At 37.6% G+C, this 23,550-nt stretch overlaps 2 protein-coding genes across 2 annotated transcripts; both read right to left on the bottom strand.

Annotated features, from left to right (window-relative positions):
* Positions 1-764: 764 nt before the first annotated feature.
* Positions 765-13,518, bottom strand: LOC129282239 (S-crystallin SL11-like). Its single transcript, XM_064113297.1, has 5 exons — positions 13,208-13,518; positions 6,390-6,485; positions 5,621-5,736; positions 4,080-4,181; positions 765-2,111 (listed from the first exon to the last, which is right to left on the bottom strand). The coding sequence occupies exons 1-5, from the start codon at positions 13,347-13,349 to the stop codon at positions 1,947-1,949; spliced, it is 621 nt and encodes a 206-aa protein (XP_063969367.1). The 5' UTR covers positions 13,350-13,518; the 3' UTR covers positions 765-1,946.
* A 1,664-nt stretch (positions 13,519-15,182) lies between these two features.
* Positions 15,183-21,916, bottom strand: LOC129281613 (S-crystallin SL11-like). Its single transcript, XM_064113145.1, has 5 exons — positions 21,066-21,916; positions 19,441-19,536; positions 18,602-18,717; positions 17,605-17,715; positions 15,183-16,602 (listed from the first exon to the last, which is right to left on the bottom strand). Exons 1-5 carry the CDS (start codon positions 21,205-21,207, stop codon positions 16,438-16,440), a joined length of 630 nt encoding a protein of 209 aa, XP_063969215.1. The 5' UTR covers positions 21,208-21,916; the 3' UTR covers positions 15,183-16,437.
* Positions 21,917-23,550: the final 1,634 nt, after the last annotated feature.

Genomic DNA, 23,550 nt, shown 5'->3' with positions numbered 1-23,550 from the left:
ACAATACTAGAAGCTTCCAGAATAGTGAATAATTTGTATATAAGCTGGCAGTTTCTTCAAGGACATCATCATATCAGATCAGAACTCAGAGCTTCACGCCAGACTTTATGTCAGAGCATAGTTTATTTCCAACTGGAATACAACATATATCTTCTAGTGGAATTATTTGCACGCCATCAATGAACTGTTTGCAGTTACTTTGAGAGAGGATTTCTCTGTTCTCATCGAGATCATCAAGCTGTTTTAATGAACGCTTTTCAACCCATGGATTGCTGAAATTGACTGTTTGTCATCATCAACATCATCTTCACGGACATTTCAACTTGTTACAATGACTCTTGATATTCATCGTGTTTCAACATCTGTTTCATCATCGCCATCATTGTGAACTGTAATTTAAGGAATCTTCGCCAAACAACTTGGATTTTATTTGGATCTAATATCATAACCTTGGATTGCACATCTAACTCTTTAAGACATGTAAGATGTTTTGTTTTGTTGATCTACATGTATTTCCTGTAATAAAAAAAAAGGAAATCAAATTTAAAACTAAATTTTCATTGTTATTTGTTGCAGTATCGTAACAGCTTGGCTCATCAACATTCCCGAAATCAATTTAAATATTTCTAGTCCGATTCAAATGAAATTGTTAGTATATCTCTCTTTGAATTATGCATATTTATTGGTATCTACAGCGTGTGCACGTTTGCTTGGTTACGTTAAGAAAAATCACACTTAATAATTCACAAACTTAGACAAATTCGTTTGATTTTATGAGTTGTTTTATTACTTCAATAGCAGTTTTGTGTAAAATATCTACTCTTCTTCTTTCTCGCTTTCCCCATATTTCTATACATCTATTTACACATCATGAACAATTACCTCTACTTCTATAGCAGTGGTTTCACCTTGGAGAATTCACGAGGCTAAGCAAGAGACAATCACAATGAAACCCTGTTGTCAAAGTGAACAAAAAGGTTGCGATCGGGGACCCGTAACACAAAGCTTAACCACCATCGTGGAACAATTTTCTGCGATTGACAATCAAACGTGAAAATCAAGATTATACGATTGATCGCTAAATGGGACCCTGTATGCGTTCCAGTTGGGTGTTTCATAACGCTGTTCGACTTTAAGAATGACTGGTGATCCTTTCTTACGCGTCGAGTACTCACCAATGAAAATTTAATGGTGAATATCATTTACCACAAGAAAGGATCACCAGTCGTTCTTTAACTTACGAACAGCTTTATGAAACAGCCCCCTGGGACATTTTGCTCAAAGAGCTGCGTTCAACCGTAACTGAACAAAATCAAGCACAAGTCCCTGATACTCACATTTAATCTGTTGAAAATCAAGTTGTGATTGACATTGGAGTAAATTGTGTTTTGATTAAAAAAAAACGGGCACCCGTGCAAATATGAGGATTTTTAGAAAAACTATGGGCAGTGAATGTGGCCTTTTCCTGTAAATATGCGTGTGTCAATATTATTACTCGAACATATTCAGGTTTGAAACATGTATAGCCGGTCAGTAATCAATTCACCAAAAGTAATAAAGATACCCTAGGTCAAAGGCCTGGGTGATTTATAATCACAATAATTATAATAATGATAATAATGGCAACAGTAATTTCACTATCATCATTATCATAATTACTATTATTCATTTTCTGATTATTATATTTTCATTATTAGTTCCAAAATTATCTTTATTATTGTTATTGTTATTATTAACATAAAAAGAATGTTAATTATTACAATAACAATAATAATAATAACTGGACTATTAGTAATAATCTAATAGTTTTGACACCAATTGGAAATACAGTGGTATAAACAGCATCAATAACAATTAAAAGATATTTTGCAATTATGAATTTTCTAACTTTGTCTAGGTCTTATAGTGCATATATTACATTCCCTAAGTGAAGTCTTTGTGCGAATTTAAAAATTGGTTTCTGGTCGCTTTTCCAGCCACGCTTTAATCTTAGGCTCGGCTCTCACGCGGTCATTGAACTTCTTCAAGGCCGGATACATATCTGCTACGTTAGGCATGCTCTTGAAAATTACTTCGGTCATAGTGAAGACTGATATGTCGGCGAGGGTTATCTGTAGTGAGTTTAAAACAAGATAAGAATGTAAAATAGTTCACCATGACGAAAAGATTATTGTAAAATACAAGAAAACATCATACAAAATATTGGTGGTAGCTTCAGGAAAATCCATCGAAGGTTATGAAAGATTTTAGTATTTTAAGTTCTTGATTTGTGACGTCTTAATATTATGTAAGCAGTTGTCCCATATGCTAGGAATTATGGAATACATTAATTTCACTTATTTTAAAGGGAGAATGAAACTCTTGGAGCAAGTTAGCTTTTGTGAAAGCAGAAAAATCAAAGAATAAGATCAACAAAAGTTTGAGTAAAATAAGACTAGCAATAGAAGAGTTATGAGCATTTGAATGTCGAGATCACTTATGCTATGGATATCCTCCCATTGGCAATGCGACCAAGATCTATGATGTCACAGATGAACAACTCTCCCCTTTTGGACGCTGAAAATATACCCCAAAACATCTCTTTTTGCTCATTCTAATCATATGCCAAACGATTCATCAATGATATAATGTTGTGAAACCTCTGTACTTGTCCTCTCATAAAGAGAACACCTCACCTTGTGATAGACTCTATAAAAGTGAGAATATAAGTGAAATAAGTACTAAAGTAATGAGGGAGTTGTACTTGTGTGACATCACAGATCTTGGTCGCATTGCCAATGGGAGGATCTCCATGGCATTAGTGATCTCAATATTCAAATGCTCATAACTTTCTTATTATTCATTCAATCTTCCTCAAACTTTCACCAATATGTTTCTTTGATTTTTCTCTTTGATATGGATTCAGCTGGTTTCACGGGTTTCTAAAGTTTCATGACTTTTTTTCTTTAAGGAGCGGGTGTGAAATAATTTGATTTAATGAAGTAACAATAAGAACCATTTTCATTTTATTTAAAAAAGAAATAGCATTTCATTGTTTTTTTTTGTTTTTTTTTTACTACACGATATATGGGGAAATTGCTCGCATATGACGTCAACAAAAATCTAATCACCTTATTTTTAATCCTCGATGGATTTCCCTCTAACCTCCACCAATATTTTAACAAAAATGCTGGTACTTTTACGATAAAATTATTGGTAAGGTGTACTCCCCATTTAAAGATAAAGAGACAGAGATGTCGATATTGATCTATTCCCCCATTAGAAAACTATTTTCTGGTAACCTCTAAAGAATCGTTTCTTTATAATTCTACATCAACAAAATTAATATTAATATGTGGCATTATTGCTTTTTTTTCTTTAATTTGATTTTGTATGAAAATATATTGAAAAAAAAAAACAAACATTGCTAAGTATATAGTAGTAGTAGTAGTAGCAGCAGCAGCAGCAGAAGGATTAGCGGCAGTAGTAGCAGTATTAGTAGAAGTAGCAGTAGTAGTAGCAGCAGCAGCAACAGCAGCAGTAGTAGTAGTAGTTCCAGTAGTAGTAGCAGCAGTATTTTTATTATTATTATTATTAGTAGTAGTAGTAGTAGAAGAAGTAGTAGTAGTAGTAGTAGAATTAGTAGAAGTAGTAGTAGTAGTAGTAGTAGTAGTAGTAGTAGTAGTAGTAGTAGAAGAAGAAGAAGTAGTAGTGGTGGTGGTGGTGGTAGTAGTAGTAGTAGAAGTAGTAATAGTAGTAGAAGTAGAAGTAGTAGTAGTAGTAGCAGCAGCAGCAGCAGTAGTAGTAGTAGTAGTAGTAGTAGTAGTAGTAGTAGTAGAAGTAGAAGTAGAAGTAGTAGTAGTAGTAGCAGTAGCAGCAGTAATAGTAGTAGTAGTAGAAGTAGAAGTAGTAGTAGTAGTAGCAGTAGCAGCAATAGTAATAGTAGTAGTAGTAGCAGTAGCAGTAGCAGTAGCAGCAGCAGCAGTAGTAGTAGTAGTAGTAGTAGTAGTAGTAGTAGTAGTAGCAGTAGCAGTAGCAGTAGCAGTAGCAGTAGCAGTAGTAGTAGTAGTAGTAGCAGCTTGCTATGGTTTATGACTGACCTTGTCTCCAACGAAGAATCCACTTCCTTTCTCCAATTTCTTCGACATGGCTGTCAGCATAGTTACCGAGTCCTTCTCTACAAAACTCTTTCCGAGCTCGGCCTGTTTTGTTATAATAGAGATATACATTGTGTTTCAACTGACATCACTTAAATCATTCCATTTCGATAATATGAATGAGATTCTATAACAATTTTGATAGAACCAACCAGGGCCTGGGAACGCGTTTTTCACAGGGGGTGCTGGTTTGAATTTGACCTTCAAAAAAAAAAAGAAAAAAAAAAGGGTTTTCACTACAAAAGTAGGTCATTTTGGTCAAATGAAATTTGACAAGCCCCAAAAGGGGGTTAAATTTCTGCTATTTAAGCATCCCCGGCACCCCCGCTTCCCAGAGTCATGGAACGTTGTAGACATCTAGGGCCCGTCTTACAGAGAGTTGCGATTACAATGCATGTTTGCTCAATTTTTTTTTCTAGATATGAATGTATATCCATAAGTTCATTGATTTCTTGACAGTTTGGTGTGTTCTCTTATGGTTACAAAGGACATTTTGCACATTTTCTGTAGAAAAAATTATGACACTGATGGATTTCCATAAAATTACGATTGATTGGATCAATCGTAACACTTTGTAAGATGGGACCCATAAAGCACCATTATAAATCAGTCAGTTTCAATCAAGTACCACGCCCTCATTAGGTGTAAAAATTTACATCCTGAATTTTGAATATACCACAAAATCGATTGGCGTTGAACGAACAAAATTGAAAACTTGTTACAAAGTGGTTCGTCTGGTTCTCTATATAGTGGTGCAGTTTAATAATACCACATTTTTGCAGTGTTTTGTTCGTTCTCAGAATTTTTTTTAAGTTTGGGAAACAATTAAGGTTTTTTTTTTCAGTACAATACCTTTTATTTCTTGCAAAGACGGTGAAATATTTCATTTCGCATGTCAACTTAACGACCTTATCATGTCGACATCGCAACATGATTATGTTGCCAAGTCAACTTAAAAAAAATATGCGTCGACACCGAGAGATACGCTGTCTAGGCAGGTTGACTTATGATAAAGGTGCATGTCGAAATGATCGGATAGGTAAGGCATGTGTCACCCAGTCGACTTTCATAATGTTACAAATCTACATGACAAGATAAATGTATCTCACCTTGTCGACGCACAATTTCTTTTAAGTCGATCTGGCAAAATGACGTATCTACCCACGTCATCATCATGTCAATTTGTATAATTCAACATAAAAAGACGAAAAAAGGAGAAAACTCGCCCTCCCTAAATGTCACTTTAAAGCGTCCATAGGTAAGCCACTCAGTGTAGGGGGTTACCACCCCCCCCCCCCCAAAAAAAAAAGACGAGGGGAATGATCGCGATAGCAGAACAGTTGCGGATCTACGGAATGCAGGGGGTTTAGGACGCAGAACGTCGATGCTCATCGTCACAGTATAACCAACTTGTCAACCCCCCTCTCATAGCTAAGAACTAGATCCGCCCTTGCCTGTTAGTTGGTGTGAAAGTGGGAACTGACCTTCTTTGCTTCGTCCTTTTCAAAGAACATCTTCATAAGGCTGGTAAAGATATCAGCCACGCATTCACACGTCACATCGATACGGGCAGTCTCTTCTGCAGTCTTCCCGTACATATCTGAAAGATCAAACGACGGTTTTGATTGGTTAATGGTTGCTGCCGTGCAATACCATTTGACGAAACTATTAGAACGCGTTAACGATGGATAGTGGTATGTGACGCCAGTGGTGTAATTTTAATTAGACAAACATTTTAAACACTGGCGGATCCAGGGGGGGGGGCACAGACGACCCGTGCCCCCCCCCCCCCCTTTGAGAGGCACAATTAAAATTTGTAATGCAAACATGCCGTTAAAACAGAAGTGTGCCCCCTCCCCTTTGAAAGTAAAGACTTTGTTTTGCTTGCTTGAAATTAAAATCCTTTTTTTTTTGCTTGTCAAATTTTTCCTCGGGAAAAATCGCTCCCCCCCTTTCGAAAAATCATGGATCCCCCTGCTTTTAAGAGGTACAATATGACGTATGGGGATAGCAAAGCGAGCCTAGCTTACAAAAAAAATTGTAATTTCTTAAAATCAAATAATAAGTTTGTGAGAGATTTTAAGATAATATTCAGAAAATGATTTCGCATAGCATCCTTTTAGACTTTTTTTTTTTCTTTTGGTGGAGGTTCAGTGTACACATCTAGGCCCCCACCTATACGCCGATTTGTGACACGATCTTGATTTTAATGCAACAAAGGCCTCTAAAAAATACAAGGTTAAATGTCTTTACCGAATTTCCTTGCGAGGTATCTCTCGATGGCATGACTCTGTGGCATTGGTGGGTGACCTTCAACGATGAGCACAGGCAACTGACCAAGAGGACATTCTGTAAGGTGAAACAGAGCGATATCAGGAGAAGGAAATTGTTATTACGGTCATCTAAAAAATAAAAACGATTATACTTCTTATTTGTCATCTCTTATCGGGTCCCTTCATATACATGTCCAGTGAGGGGTACAAGCACTGGATTTGGTGTTGAAAGAATCCAGGACATCGGGGCCCCGTTTTACAAATAGTTATAATTGATCTGATCAACCTCACCTATATGGAAATCAATCAATGTCAACATTTTCAACAGAAAATTTGCACAATGTCTTTAGTAAACAAAGAGGAGCATACAAAATTTGTCAATATATGAGCATACGTCTTCATCTAGAAAACATTTTGAATGAATAGGCATTTTAAATGTTGGCGTTGCTGGCTTTCAATGCTTGTGGTTTATCGAATCAATCATTACGTTTTGTAAAACGGGACCCAGATCTTTTAGCAGTGCCTTGCTCTGGTTGGATGGGGCGGACTTAAAGCTGTAGCATCGTCTGATCCTCCCTGCAGTCGAATGCAGTTTATCCAGATCCGTGATATTCTTTTCTTTTCATCTCAGCTGCTCAGCAATTAAGTCAACTTAACTAGTAGAAAGATAACATGATTATGACAAAAGAAAACTTCTTTTTCTTTCACAATCATGAAATTTGACCTGTTATTTTGATAATCTTTGTTTGTTTGTTTTATTTCCGTCATAAAAAATACATATCAATATATATACATGTAAAGAGATACACGGAGTAACATATACATACAAATGAAATAAATTCTAAACATTGATTAAAAAAGAAAAGAAAATTAATGATTGAAACATGTTAAGGATGTTAAAAGATCATAATTATGTATTCTATATATATATGTATATATTTGATCTACAGTGCGTCCCAAAAAAAACTATACACTTTTGAAATGGCTGCCAAATAAAAAGTATATCACTTTGGGGGGAAAGACTTATACATATGGAAAGCCGATAAAGTCATCTTTCAAATGACACCAAAATGTTGGAAAACTATTCATGCTTGAGTGAGCACTACCCGCTTAAACAAAGGGTATGAAAATTAGGGTGGGCAGGAATTAGCCTTTCGGTTTCTTTCAGTTTTTGAGAGGCGAGTCCCTTGGAACTTGCAAACTTGAGGGTGTTCTGATGAATTGATGGTCATTCATTATCAATTTAAATTGTTAGAGCAAATTTCATGAATTATCAAATTGAAATTCCATGCATGAGTGAGCATGAATTGCAATCTTTAGTGAGGCATTTTAACTTACAATGTGGGTCTCAGCAGTGTGTTCATTGGAGTCAGGAGAATAGGGGTAAGAAATGACTTCAGTGTGTGAAGTAAGCTGATGGGAAAAGGGTCAACAGAACGTTTAGCCTCCCTCCTACAGGTCCGTCCCTCCCCCCTCCTGTTGAGATTGAGACTGATTGCTATTAAATGTACGCATTAAGTGCAAAGCGGACTGTCAATTTGATAATAAATTCTGAAAATTAGATCATCAACTTTTATCTATCAATCATTCAATCAACAATCTGTTAGTAACTAAACTCAATCAATGTCATCAATCAAATATTCACCTTTTCAATAAATTTTCAATCAAACATTAAGCTTTTTCAATAAATGATTTCATAAATTATCATAATTAGTCAAGTTCTTAATAAATTATTCGATGGAAAAGAAAGACCCATCAACCATCAGTCACTTGGCATTTTAAGTTTTAAATACCAACCAAGAGAAAGAAAGGGGAGGAGGGCGGGGTGAGTACATGACATGTAATTTGTAAGAGAACACAAAGAAGAATGCCCCTTTAACCCAGTCTTACCCTATCTCATCCTTTTGCATGTAACAGGTACCATCACATTACTCCGACTCTCACAAGCACACTTGCTAAGATCCACATAATAAACGAAAAATGCTACACTAAAATTACAATTCCTGTTTACTCATGCATTACATTTCAATTTAGTAACTCGTGAAATTTGCTTAAGAAACCAAAACGGATCTCCATTTATCAGTAATTTAGCATAACACCCTTAACTTTGCAAGTTCCAAAGGACTCACCTAAAAAAAAAAAAGGAATTAAGGCTAATTCCTGCTCACCCTAGCAAAGGCTAGTCTCTCAGGAGGGGTGAAAGGGGTAGAGAGAGAGAGAGGGGGGGGGGGGTTAAGTGTTCTGTTGACCCATATCCCGTCAACCTACTTCCCCCACCTAAGTCCTATCCCTATTCTGACTTCCATGAACACATTGCTGAGATCCACTTAAAAAGTGAAAAATTGTATTTCATGTTCACTCATACATTAAATTTCAATTTAATAATTCTTAAAATTTGCTCTAAAAACCTAAATTGATAATGCTTGATCATTGATTTATCAAAACATCCTCAACTTTGCAAGTTCCAAGGGACTCGCATCTCAAAAACTAAAAGAAATTGGAAGGCTAATTCCTGCCCACCCTAATTTTCATACCCTTTGTTTCAGTGGGCAGTGCTCGCTCAAGCATGAATAGTTTTCCAACTTTTTGGTGTCATTTTAAAGTTGACTTTATTGGCTTCCATATATGTAAGTGTTTTCCCCCAAAGTGATATATTTTTTATTTGGCAGCCATTTCAAAAGTGTATAGTTTTTTTTGGGACGCACTACTGCCATGACTGCCTACAGAGGGCAGCAATGTAAAATAAAATAGTCAGAAATTTTTCGTGAAAATTATAAATCCACTAAGAAACTGGCTGGAGATAGGACTTTTACCATAACCGCTTCAAAATATTGGAATAGCTTACCTTTTACTCTTAGACAATCACCATCTGTTGCTTCATTTAAAAAGGGACTTAAAACCTTTCTTTTTTCCAATCCAGATTTTTAGGATTGTAAGGTTTCATTTTTATAGTTGTAACAATTTCTTTTTCTTGTTGTAAGCGCTTTGGGCCATTCTGGGAAAAGCGCAGTATATAAATAATAATAATTATAATATCCATCATTCTTTGGCCCAAAACTCCATACCCATCATTCCCATAAATACATTTTTTCTTATTTTGTGGTCGATGAACCAGAAAGTCGAATCATTACTTAAGGATTATATAGGCCTGTAACAATGGAGTTTATTTGCCCACCGAAAACATATACATGTGGCTGCTTTGTAAAGGCTTATTCCTTCCTTCCTCGCATGAAGTCCCTTTCCTTTCTTTATTCGTTCGTATGTGAACATTCATTTTTGCTGAATCATGCATGTACAGAAAGTATTATAACTGCACTACCTTACCCCCCCCCCCAACAAAAAAGCGTGTGTCAAGTCGGATTTTCATGTTTCAGATCCAAAAGCAATAGCAAAATCATTCTGTAAATTCATAAAACTGGTCTGTTTAAAAAGGGGAAAAGGGTGTTTTATTAAATGAAACTTGTAAGGTTCCATACAACAAATACCAATTTCCTGTAATTTTACATGATATAATGTAAGATTACGCAATCTGGTAAGATTACAGGTGTTCTCGAGACTCTGCTGCAGGAACTTCTTTGATTTTAAGGATACATTTTCTAACAGTGTATATACATATGTATATATATATTGTACATTGTATATGTACATTATATATATATATATATATATATATATATATATATAAAAATGTGTAAAGTTATACATGTACAACAGCTTTTGGCAACTCTTTTTTATTTAAATCTACCCTTTGGAAAAATTGGTGATGCCGAAAAAATGTCTCTGCCGGGAATCGAACCCGGGCCCCCAGCTTTGAACGCCGGTGCCTTAACCACTAGACCACAGAGACGGGTCAGTGGCTAGGGCGACCCCGATCCGATTGACCGTCAGATAGACAGATTTTCGACACCATACCAATTATAATTTCCTTTGTCGGGTGAAGGTGGGTTTTGAACAATGACAAGCCGCCATGCGTCAGCTGGATCAAAGCTATTGCTTCGATACAGTACACGTATGGGAGAATACATACAAAAATGTGTAAAGTTATACATGTACAACAGCTTTTGGCAACTCTTTTTTATTTAAATTTAAATGTATAACTTTACACATTTGTATGTATTCTCCCATACGTGTACTGTATCGAAGCAATAGCTTTGATCCAGCTGACGCATGGCGGCTTGTCATTGTTCAAAACCCACCTTCACCCGACAAAGGAAATTATAATTGGTATGGTGTCGAAAATCTGTCTATCTGACGGTCAATCGGATCGGGGTCGCCCTAGCCACTGACCCGTCTCTGTGGTCTAGTGGTTAAGGCACCGGCGTTCAAAGCTGGGGGCCCGGGTTCGATTCCCGGCAGAGACATTTTTTCGGCATCACCAATTTTTCCAAAGGGTAGATAGCTCTGGGGAACCTTGATTTAAGCTACGCCTACCTTTGTTCTCTTCATCCATTTCTTTACTATATATATATATATATATATATCTTTCATTTAAAAGATGGCAATAAAGTACTCCATTTGATGTCTTGCAGACATCATACATGAAGCAAAAAAACATAAATGACTTGATATTTTAAACATGCCACCTGCCACTTTATCATAAAGTAGTGTTAAAAAACCTCACACCACCTTAAACATTTTAAACACCATATTAAAAAAACAGATTGGAGGATGCAGGACTGACCAGATGAATGGGCACAAGGAGCACACCTTTCTTTTAAAAAATGTGACAAGCAAATTGGGGGGGGGGGGACCAAATCATCACTCCAATAGCCCCCAGCATATACGACTATGGTAGTGGGGCAGCTGCCCCTCCCAGACATTCGGAAAAATTAAATTTTTTCGCTGAAAATTTTCACAAAACTTTTCAAAAAGTGTGCATGCCATCCTTTAATTCACTGTAGAAAATGAAAAAAAAAAACGCCCCAATAGGAATCTCGGTTGGTTCGCTCCCTTGCATTCGAATTTCTTCGATTTTTGTCCAGTATTTATTTCAAACACAATTTTTTTTGGTTCTTTTCCACAAATATCAATTACTTTTCCTTGAGCCACACCCCTGGATCTGGCCCTGGATACCAATGTGCATGCATTATGGAACAAATTCAATGTGCTTCTCTTTTCATCATTCAAACTTTGACCGATATTAATTTGAGCAAACAGGCAGACGTGCTTCACTTTAACAAGTAAACAAAAAGAAAATTGGAGCATCGTCCTTGTACATACACGCCGTGTGTAGATATGACATGATCGGCAGATTTCATGGTTGACATGACAACTTTGGTGCCCGGAGGTGTGGGGGTGGGGCGTATGCTGATTTGTGGGTAAATACTGCCATTTCGTCTACTGCCAATTCGTCCACTCATCACACGGTCTACCTTCGTTTAGTCTAATACAATTCCGTCCATCATCATTTCGTCTAACAACCGTTTGATCCAATAATCACTTCGTCTAATCACCAGTTCGTCTATGGCAATTTCGTCTAATAACCAGTTGGTCTAATACCCATTTTCTGTTCATTCATTTCACCCAAGTAACACTAATCCAATTAGACCAAATGGTTTAAGGACTAAATGGCTATTGGACCAACTGGTTATTAGACGAAATGGCAATTAGACCACGGGGATATTGGACGAATTGATGATAGACCATGATAGTAGACGAGTTGGTAATTAGGCGATAAACCGTTCGGTGGGGTGTGAGGTCGTGTGTGTGTGTGTGTGTGTGTGTGTGTGTGAGGGTGTGAGTGCAGGGGTTCATATAAAAACTCTTGAGTGAATGCATAAGAGAAGGGGGAGAGAGGGGGGCAATCCCACACCCATCCACTAATGGCGCCAACATTTGCGAATCGTGAAGCGTTACCTGGACTACTGAAAAAAAACACAGATGGAATTTGGGCAGTAATTTGATTTAGCAACGTCTATATATCTCGAATAAAGGGTATCATCACATTATAATCATTACTGTCGTATTCTCGACATATTGCTAATTTAGGCCTATATACTGAAATATACATATATATATTTTTTTTGAATGGTTATCAAGACTCTTTTTTTATCTTGCTGTTAAAACCATTATAACGGAACTAGCACCCTCGCCCTCAAACATGCCTATATTCGGTGCATGTCCAATGATCATCTATTTTTTTGGGTATATATAGACCCTCTCGATCTCGACCCCTCTTTCCGCCAACTTTCCTTGCAAAATGCAAAGTCCAACTTGTAACCGCTGATTGACACAACAATTGTGAACATAAGTGCATATAAAATAACAATGATGAAATGATAACTCTGTATAATGTTTGCGTATAGAACAGACCAAATCAAATCATAGTGATGAAGAGAACAAGTGAGGTAATTGCGCTACCAATTAACGTCTATTATCTAGTTAGCATCATCTAGTCCAGAATGACTTTTCATTATTATTTGAATACGAAGTTAGACATGTACTTTTCCTTTAATCATCATGAGCATTCAAAGTCTGGACCAGAGCTGAACGCGAAATATCCCAATAAAATCGGACGGATAATGATTCGTCCAACATAATTAGTCTATATATAGGACTGGTGACCATTAATGTATTTGGATTGTATATTTTAATGTACCCCTTTCTCTATTTCCTTTCTTATTCCTTTTCCTCGTTTCTCCCCTTGTTTTATTTTGCTCACTGCTAGAAATACATGTATCATAAAGGCGGTCATCCAACTGCAAGCCCCCCCCCCCCCGGGGACATTTTCTTTCCATCCTCAGTCATTTTGAAAGTGATTCTGTGATACAAATCGTTCTGATTGGTATATGCACTTACTTGCTAGGTCGCCCTTCATGGCTTTGAATTCATCTGACGTCACACGGCAATCCTCGTAGTCGACTCCGGCCTGGGCGAAGAGAAGTCGGGCGTTCTCGCCACGACCACGGGCATTGAAGTAGACGAGCTTGTACTGAGGCATGATGGCGCGGTATGCGATGTCGACGGTGATGCGAGGTACGGAGCGTTGGGAAAACCCGTGTTTCCTTGGTGGTGGTCGGCAGGCGGAGTGAACAGTTATTCAGTGCGCTCGGTTTTTGACTAATTTAAGCATATTTGTTTTTGCTTTGTTTGAGATCGTGTGTGTTAATAAAGGATTTGTGCGTGTTAGTTAAAAGGGGCGTGGTGGGGCTTGGGCTGCACTAATTGCTGGGAGAGGGGCGAGGGAATAGTTGTGTAAGGGGTTAAGAGATCAGATATAATATAAAGTATAAAGACAAAGAAGAAAGGAGGAGGGGAGAGATTGGAGAGAGATACAGAGGAGGGGGGGGGGGGGCTAGGGTGAGGGGTTAGAGGTGGAATATATATAATATAGGCTATGCATGGGAGAGAGAGGGGGAGATTAAGGTGAGGTGAAGATGATCACAGCTGAATAATATTATATGATTGATAGGCCTACAGAGAGGGTGTGGGGCAATTCCATAAAATATGTACGTCCGACCCCCTATACGTGGGACCTTCATGAAATTTTCTGTCTTTGATTTCTTGTACTTTTGACAGTCTGTGATGTTCTCAAAGGACCATGACTTGTTCAGTTTATGAAGTGACGTATACTTGAGAAAAATGGGGGTCGGACGTACAAAAAGTTGATCATTTGATTTGCCCTGTGGCATAAGGGAATGAGATAAGGATGGGGGGGGGGGGGGAGGATGGAGGGGAAGAGGGAGATCTCTATAATAATTGGAGGGGAAGAGGGAGATCTCTATAATTCATTTTCCCTCTCGCTTTTTCCGCTTCCGCCTCCTCTCCCCTCTCTCGATTAATTCCATCTTACTTTATCCCTCCCCCGTTCTCCATGTTCTCTCACGATGTTCCCTATATATCCTCCACCCCACCTCTCCCTTTTCCACCCCCTTGCCCTCTCCCCCACCTTCCATCCAATTCATTTTCTAATTTGTTTTCTCTTTATACCCATTTTGTGATCGAGCTTGTTTCACTGTATTTTTTGCTGTGTCACGTCTCCTGTAGCCCGTGAATTACATTCTGCTCGGTAACCTTTCACAAACTTCTCTGGATGACGAAGCAAAATAACGTATGAAAGGGATCGCTGGATGCATGTGCAAACAGAACTCTTGCACAAAATCTATAAACCAACACACGTACTCGGAACCGTTATGCAAGACCTAGATTTTACACTTCTATGATAATACATCACATCACATACACACAGCACACGTCTAACTTGCATTTTCATTATTTTAAACTAAAATATTTGGTTGGGTAACATTTAAGAACAATTTTACCAGCTGTTGGCTAGAATAAAATGGCATGTAAGTCGAAAGGGGGACATTTTCTCTAGCCCAAAATTTTCAAAAATATAATTTGGTTAAAATTCTGTGTGTATGACATTATCGAGGTATATATATATATATTTATACATATAAATGTGAGAAATCATACATGAACAAAAGCTTTGGCAACTCTTGTATTTAAATATGTTGTGAAATAAATGAATGAAGAGAACAATGGGGTATATATATATATATATATATATATATATATAGCTTATTATTTCTTACATTTATTTAGCTGTAAGAATTTGCGGCGTAAACCTAACGTTGTTGGGGTGGGCTTTGAAATAAATCACAAATGTGCTATCAGAAAGAAAAGATAAAAGATCGTATGTAAATTTCGACATCCTATTTTTGACTGAATATCCTCCAATAATTGGCTGATTTTACTTTTAACAAGACAAATTAATCACAAAATCAATTAGGAAAGATAGGAGTCAATCACTCAAAATGACAGCATAATATTATGAATCTTTTTACATTTCTTTATTCAAATACAAAATTATGTATGTATAGTCAGTACAAAAAAAGCATTTCATTGTAAAATACCTACACTCTCCCTCACCTTCTTTATATATAATGTAAACTATACAGCAATAATGTGGTTATGTATGCAATATAGGAGATTCCGGATTCCGTACAAAACAAACAAGTTCAAATGTGTTTGGACATTTTGTTTGTTAGTTTGAAGAGTTGCCAACCCTTACGGAGTGCTAATAAGATCCGTTCTAATGTAAATTCAGTGTTTACTTCCAGATTGAATGACTCAGCGAAAAACTTTTGTTAACATGTTTTTGTCTCGTAAGAAAATATTTGGTTCAGCCGTTTGGTTTTTCACATTAATTTCTTATCTGATTAAATCTTCCGTAACGGTATTTCTAGGTTTGGCAAGACTGCCTCTTAACAATGAATCAAGGGCCGCGGGGGGGGGGGGTGTGACCTAGAAAAAACAGAGTAAAACGGTAAAAGAAATGCATGGTCAGCCCCCTCCCACTTTCAAAATCGTTCCGTGGCCCCTGTGAATGTAAGAGCCTCTGTTCCAAATCTCCCTTTTCGCCCACACTTTGATATTTTCAAACGGCGGTAAATCCGTTTTTCATTGAAAATTAGGTAATTTTTTTTAAACAAGTGCACACCAAGTTACCGATAATGCATATAAGCAAATCCATTTATTTGAAAGCAGGGCAAAAGAGCATCGTATATTACATGCCTTGCTCACGGGCATAGGTGCCGCGGCCGGGGATCGAACCCCGGACTTTCTATGTATAGCCAGGCGCCTTATAGACCATTCGGCCACGGCTTAGGTTATTGATTCCTGCCTTTGATCAAAATATGGATTAAACCGATTTTGAAGCCACCTGCTTCTCCTATAATATGAAATGTGGGTGACAGATCTGAGGCACATCACAGAAAGAGATGTGATCAAACACCACTTTGTTTCCACTCAATCAAAAACACTCATTGGGGGCCTACGTTTGATTTTCTTAATTTGCGTTTACTTTAAACGCAGTTTTTTGTGCAACAAACACCAGATTTCAATTGACAAGACCAGACACTTGGCTGTAAAGCATTTGGAAAATTGTGTGTTTTCTCTGAAGTATATGGAGAAAAGTGTCTTGTGGAAAAAGCTCATCACTTTTATCGTACAACATGTTAAATGTTTAAGAGGCAGTCACTGAGATCGTTCTGTAAATGAAGTCTGTATGAAATTCGATGCGTTTAGAAAGACGATTCCGGTCTCTTCGCGATCCAAGCGGCGATTTTAGGTTGCGCCCTCACGCGCCCTGCGAAGTCTTTTAAGAGGGGGTACTTGTCCATCAGGCCTGGGAATCCATTGTCCAGCATTTCGCTCAGGGTGAAGACAGCGATATCGGCTAGGGTCATCTTGATGGAGAAAATAGTGAGATATAATGATTTGATTGCATTTGTGATGTCAATTTATCATACTCTTGAATAGGCGGCGGAAGCAGGGGGGGGGGTCCTGTCCCCCCTAATTTTTTTTTTTTTTTGATAACTTTTTTTTTTTTTTTGCTTGTCAATTTTGTTTTCAGCGTTCCCCCCATAAATTCAGGTGCCCCCCCTTAAACTTTTTTTTTGGTCAAATTTTTTACCTGTGTCCATCCAAAAATTTCAGGTGGACCCCCCCTAAATTTTTTGGCTTCCGCCGCCAATGTGCGTATGATAAAAAAATCACTCTGAAAATAATTTATTTTCCCAACATTATGGATCATGGCGGAGGCAGTATTATGATCGATGAGAAGATTAAACAGGTTAAAAGGTGTGTTTGCACGCTAGATTTGCGTACATGACATCAGTGTACTTTGCATAAAAAATTACTCTTGAAAAAGGAGATTAATTTGGCAACATATCAGTCATGGCTGAAATGGCGAATGAAGCCAGGATCATTTGAAATATCAATCAGGTACAAAGGATTTGAGTTATAAATAAGTGAATTAATGAATAACTAAATAGATGAGTAACAATAATGACAATAATAATTAATGAACGTATTAGATATATTCATTAACATAATATTCATATCTCCCTATTTATATATGAAGATGTATATCATAATGTATATCTATCTCCATCTTCGGCGCATTGATTTCACTGAAAGCTGAGTTTCACAATCCATATGTCAACGAACAGACGTGTTTTTCACGACTGTTTCAGAAACAGATTTTGAATTCTCTTTTTTTTGTTCACATCTTGGGCACTGACGAAGAGTGCGACTTTACCTTTAAATTTTGAGAGCTATCCTTTTAAAATCTACAATTTTATTTCTACGGCATTTACTAAACCAATTGTGATTATTTTAGTTCTTATATGCCAATTTTATTTTTGTTATACATATATATATATATATATATTTAAAACAAATCTTACTTTATCTCCAACGAAGAACCCTTTTCCTTCACCGTTTTTCTTCAAAGTAGTTTCCATGAAAGTGAGAATGGCTACGCTGTCCTTCTCCATGAAGTTTTTCGACAACTCTTTCTACAAGTAAATCGTGAATCGGAAAAGTGTTGAACATAATTAGGCATTCACCAAGACAGAGACATAAATATATATATATTTTTTTATTTGTTTCTCGAGTCTATATTGATATTCCCTCATATAGAAATTATAGATGGGAAATGCAAACTGCATATATCCCCCCATCTTTGTAGTTTGCGATATGAAATGAAACATTCCCGTCAGCGAACGTAGATGGCATCGACCATTTTCAGATGAGTAATGATGATATATTTTTTGTGAGACTGTAATAAATTTCAAATGCCGAAATAAATCTGAAATTGCTGTAAAATAAAAAATGATTATTGATAAAATTCAAGCCTATACAAGTGTCAATTAAGGAATGGGACTTTGACATTATTTTACATCGCCTCCCCCCTCCCCGAAGACATGGAAGAAGTGTTTTTAGTTCCCCATCATAAAATGATAAAATTGAGATTTCGTAACCAGAATAAAAAATGCCCAAGTAAAGATGACCAATATTGCAATACTATAGATTGATCTCTCTCCAAATTTAAAACAACAATGCAATGACATAAAGAAAAAAATGAAAATAAGTTGGATAATTCTTTCATGAAAATGAAAGTCGGGATGCACCCCGTATAGTGTTACGGGATTATTACAACTGACTCCAGTTGGAGTCTCTATACAGAACCACACCCTTCGGTGTAAGAATTACACCATAGAGTTTGAACATAACACTGAACTGTGCAAAAGTACCAAACAAAGGTGTTGTAGTATCATGCATGAGTGTTGAACTATTAAACACCACAAATCTAACACCGGAGTACAATGATTGTATGGTCTTCTATGTATAACAGTTAAACACCACATATTTTGTAATGTTATGTTACTTCTACACCCTTACCTTCGTGGCCTCGTCTTTCTCGAAAGACACCTTGATCATTTTGGTAAAGATATCCGCCACGCAATCGGTAAGGACATCAACGGTCGTCTCCTCATTGACATTCTTCCCATACATCCCTATACAGAAAGAATGCAGTTATTATCAATCATTGTACGACTACTGCTGCTGCTGCTATTCTTCTTCTACCACTACCACTACCACTACCACTACTACTATTACTACTACTACTACTACTACTACTACTACTTCTACTACTACGACCTCAACTACTACTACTACTACTTCTTCTTCTTCTACTACTACTACTACTACGACCTCTACTACTACTATTATTACTACTACTACTACTACTACTATTACTACTACTATTACTACTACTACTACTACTATTACTACTACTACTACTAATACTACTACTACTACTACTACTACTACTACAACAACAACTACTACTTATACTACCAACCCTACTACTTCTACTACTACTGCTACTACTACTACTACTACTACTACTACTAATGCTGCTGCTACTACCACTACTACTACTACTTCTAAGACTACTGCTACTCTACTTCTACTACTACTACTACTACTACTACTAGTGCTACTACTACTAATGTAATGTAGATATACCGTTCTTACCCAAGTGTCCCCCTTGAAAGTGATGACTTTTCATACTTCTACTAATACTACTTCTCATTTTCATTAGTGTCAAATTTGAAACGAAAACATATTATTACGATAAATTTGATAAGTATTCCTGAAAATAAGTTCCCCCGTAGGTGTAACGCCCTGTATAATGTGGTTCACGGTCTAAATAAAAAGAAAAATATATTTACCAAATTGCTTTGCTAAATATCGGGCTATAGCTTGACTCTGTGGAATCACTCGTTCACCATCGACTACAAGCACCGGAAGTTGACCAAGCGGTATCTCTGACAAAAACAACATCATCAAAAAGAATACGTGTTATCATGTGATATATTAAGGCTTTCATTTATGGAAAATATTCAAATACATGTATTCTTAAAAGTGATGAGATATAATGGTAAACGTGGAATTAGGCTTACACCCGCTCGGAAATAAAGTGTTTGTGTTCGTTGGTGGGGAGGGGGTATTTGCACAAAAAGTATTACGTGTAAAGCCCCAGTCACACTATCGACACGGATCCTCAAGGATCAACAGGGTAATGCCGGCATAGTCCGGGATAGTTTTATCACGGATTAAGCGTCGACGAGCGTTGATGACAGTACACACGGCATCTTTTTCACGGATCTACACGACCACGCCGGCAGAGCACGTCGTCTACACGGATCATAAGGGCGTCCAACACGTCAGTTACACGGACCAACACGGCAGCTACACGGACTATTCCGGATTGCTTTACTAACACGGCAGTCCACGGATGACGCCTGATGGTTTGACAGCCAAAAACTGCCGCGCTGGCCTCCCGGACGTTCAAGGACCAACACGGTCCTCCAATGATGCCCAAGGCGCCAACACGGACCTCTCCTCGGACCATCCGGATCAGATCCGGAGAGTCCGGATCTTTATGTGAGTCACATAATGTGACTGTGCTTAATACCCAAGATACACGTAAATTATTTTACCAAAACCAAATTTATTCTCATTAATTTTTTGTGATAAGTTGATAATTGCGAGTTGTGGTCAAATGGGAAAAAATTGATAGGCCTACTTTGAAAGTCAAAATCATGAGTAAAATTATTGAAGAAATAAATAGAAACAAAATTCATTCAATTAAAAAACCCCAAATAATATGCCTACTTAAGATATTGATTAAAAAAACAAAAAACTAGAGTTTAGATTCATCTACAAGCTTCTTAGTCTCTATACCCCAATTTACATTTGTAATTAGCCTTGCATTTTTATGGGCTCGCTCCCTAGTGCCGCCCCTGGTATAGTCTGCCGTGCAAACCCTTCTCTCGAGTTAAAGCCTATAATGCATTGTGTACTGAAGGTCCGAAAGAGCAAGTTTTGTATGTACTAGCCTTTGCGTGGAGACCCACTTGTTGATCAATTTTTAAATTGGAGTCTGTGCCTGCAGACTATACCTCTGGTATGGTATCAGATGCCTTTCTAAGATTAAGATCTTTAAAATTGCTATATTGAAGGGCGGACATGCGGGCCAAACTTCTTGAAAATTGATTGAAAAAAAAAGGTAGCATCGAGAGAGCAAATATCAAAGGTGGTATTAATACATGAATATAAAAATAACAATTAATACGATATCTAAAAAAAAAACAATTTCAGTAAAATCCCTTTAACATCATTATAAATACTCCCCACCCCTTGTTTCATTAAGATGAAATATCATATCAACAATGGTGATTTGAGTCCGTGATGGAATGACAAAACATTTTTTTTTCACAAAAAGAGAAACGAAAATGCAGCAGATATACTTGGGATAGACTTTCCTATAGATATTTGTGTATCACTGACTTACTTGATGCGTCTTTTTTCATGGCTTCAAATTCCTCCGAATTCAGACGGCAGTCTTCGTACTCGACGCCGGCTTGGGCGAAGAGATACCGAGAAATCTCCGCACGGGCACGGACATCGAAATACACGAGCTTGTACTGAGGCATGATGACGGTCTAGCGATGTCGATGAGCAGGACCAAGTGGATGTCGACGATGTCAGAAACTCTGAGCTCGAGAGAGAGAGAGGGGGAGAGAGTCGACTTCTAGTTGGAAAGATGTCCACGAGAGTGAGGATAAGCGTGGAGGTGCATCACCCTTGTATGCGTTCTGGGGCCTCGTTACGTAACGCTTACATATTGGTCGGATTTGTTTTTATGTAATTCTTTGGCCTAAATTCTATCAGCTGATTGGTCGAATGGGGTCTGTCATAGAATTGTACCATTCTTATTGATAATTTTACTTGTTCTTAACATGGGGCTCTGTTTGTTCAAGAGTTTGTATTGGTTAAATGTCTCCCGCTGTATGTTATTTACGCCACTGCTCTTGAAGAGCGCAGTGGATCTGACAAGTTCCCACCCCCATCTCTCCCTCCATCTCCCTCCCATCTATATCCCACCCCTTCCCTCCCCCGCAGGCGCGGATCAAGGGGGGGGGGGGGGGCACGTGTCCCCCTTTTGAGGAGCAAAATTAAAATTTGTAATGTAAAAATGCCATTAAAAATTGAGGTGTGCCCCTACTTTTGCAATTGAAGACCTTTTTTTTTTGCTTGTCAATTTTTTTCGGGTACGAAATATCCTTAATTTGTGGTTGAAATTTGAAAACCTTTGTTTTTGGGCTTGTCAAAATTTTCCTCCGAGAAATTTGCCCCCCCCCCTTTTGGAAAATCCTGAATCCACCCCTGCTCCCCCGTTTCTCCCCCTCTACATCTTCCTGGCTTCCCCTCTTTCTTTCCCTCTCATCCTATCTCTCTCCCCCTCTTCTCTCTCTCCCTTTCCCTCTCCTTTCCTCCTACTGGAATTTAAAGGGAAAACGCACTACTTTATTTACACCATGACTGAGCAAAAAAATACAAAGGAGGGAGATTTCATAGAAGTTACCCAAACACTTCACAAATCAATATGTAGAGAGAGACAGGCACAAGGTCACACATGTTAAGAATATTACGTAATACGTACACGTGTATGGAGTTAACGCTGCTCGTTTCAATGCAATACGAATTTTTCGAAATGTTTTCTTCGTTTGAATAAGCAATTGACAGTAACTAGCATGCATATATACATTTGGATAACAAACTAAAAAAGGTAGACATGAAGAAAACGGAATGGAGGCCGTAATAGTGATTTTTTTTTTTTTGGGGGGGGGTGGATGGAGCGTTGCAAGACTTGAGCCCGGGGGGGCCACTTACATTGACGAGTGGATACCATGCGCGACCAAAAAAACACGTAAAAAGGATGTCTTTTTCAAGATAGGGCACGTTACGTACGTAACGTGATAAGGGTGTCAAAAACACTAAAATAATGAAAAAAGGGTATCTATTTCGCTAGGAAAGCAACGTGTTTGGGGTCAAATTTGCGGGGATGATAAAACAAAATTAAAATGTTGTATAAAGGATGTCCTGTTTGCCCCAACACTACGTGTTTAGAGTCCCGATTTGCGCGAGGTGAGGAAGATGGGGTCGTACTATAAACCAAATGGTGTGTAAATTAGGTAAACTACGACCGACAGACCCGTGACACAACAATAAAATATCACTGTACTTGTTTAGGGGTTCATTTCAGGGAATACTTGCCAAGAGTATAGTTTTGTTTCCAATACTTTTTAAGGGTAGGGTTTGAGACGCCAATACTTATAATTGCTAAGGGGTGCATTTTCAGAACATGGAAAATACGTGTTTAGGGTGCTTTTCGAGACCCCGTGGTCGCGCATGGTATCCACTCGTCAATGGAAGTGGCCCCCCCCCCCCGGGGACTTGAGTTAAAAACTTGAAGGTATACACGCACGACATGAAATGAAACATAATTTACTGTTTTAATATTTTTGAGATCGAACTCGGGCAATTTTCGGATGCCTAATTTGAGTGGCAATTCCTGATTTTTTTCATTCAAACATTAAAAAACTTGAAATTAATATACATTTTTTTTTATTTCTGGGGGAGAAAATTGTTCTCCAGTTCCCCGAACAATTCTATTCACGTATTTGCAACGCCATCGATTTCTCACTTACATCAAGATCATCCACTGACATCTGTTGTGTTGCTTACTGAAATAAAGACGAGATAAATAAATATGTAATTTCCGGCATCTGTTATAATGAAAAGATTAATTACTAACTGACGAATAGATTATAAAAATCACGCACAAAAGAATTCTTCCTTGTGCTCAATGAGGCAGTTCTCCGTATTATTTCTTTTACTCTGCCTTTTCTGTTATTGTTGTTTATGAACATGGCATTACGTACCATTAAGTACAGTTTCAGAAAAGTAAATTAATTAACATATAAATTTCGTCT

This window comes from Lytechinus pictus, chromosome 18 (assembly GCF_037042905.1).
Source record: "Lytechinus pictus isolate F3 Inbred chromosome 18, Lp3.0, whole genome shotgun sequence".
Classification (NCBI taxonomy): domain Eukaryota; kingdom Metazoa; phylum Echinodermata; class Echinoidea; order Temnopleuroida; family Toxopneustidae; genus Lytechinus; species Lytechinus pictus.
The sequence above is the reverse complement of the archived record's forward strand: the minus strand, read 5'-3'. Positions and strand labels throughout refer to the sequence as shown.

Excerpts from the sequence above, each read along its gene's own strand:
- LOC129282239 (XM_064113297.1), bottom strand. The coding sequence starts at position 13,349 with ATGCCTCAGTACAAGCTCGTCTACTTCAATGCCCGTGGTCGTGGCGAG. Across the intron at positions 5,737-6,389 it reads ATACCTCGCAAGGAAATTCG|ATATGTACGGGAAGACTGCA; the intron begins GTAAAGACATTT and ends TTGATCTTTCAG. Across the intron at positions 4,182-5,620 it reads AAAAGGACGAAGCAAAGAAG|GCCGAGCTCGGAAAGAGTTT; the intron begins GTCAGTTCCCAC and ends ATAACAAAACAG.
- LOC129281613 (XM_064113145.1), bottom strand. The coding sequence starts at position 21,207 with ATGCCTCAGTACAAGCTCGTGTATTTCGATGTCCGTGCCCGTGCGGAG. Across the intron at positions 19,537-21,065 it reads CATGAAAAAAGACGCATCAA|AGATACCGCTTGGTCAACTT; the intron begins GTAAGTCAGTGA and ends TGTTTTTGTCAG. Across the intron at positions 17,716-18,601 it reads AGAAAGACGAGGCCACGAAG|AAAGAGTTGTCGAAAAACTT; the intron begins GTAAGGGTGTAG and ends ATTTACTTGTAG.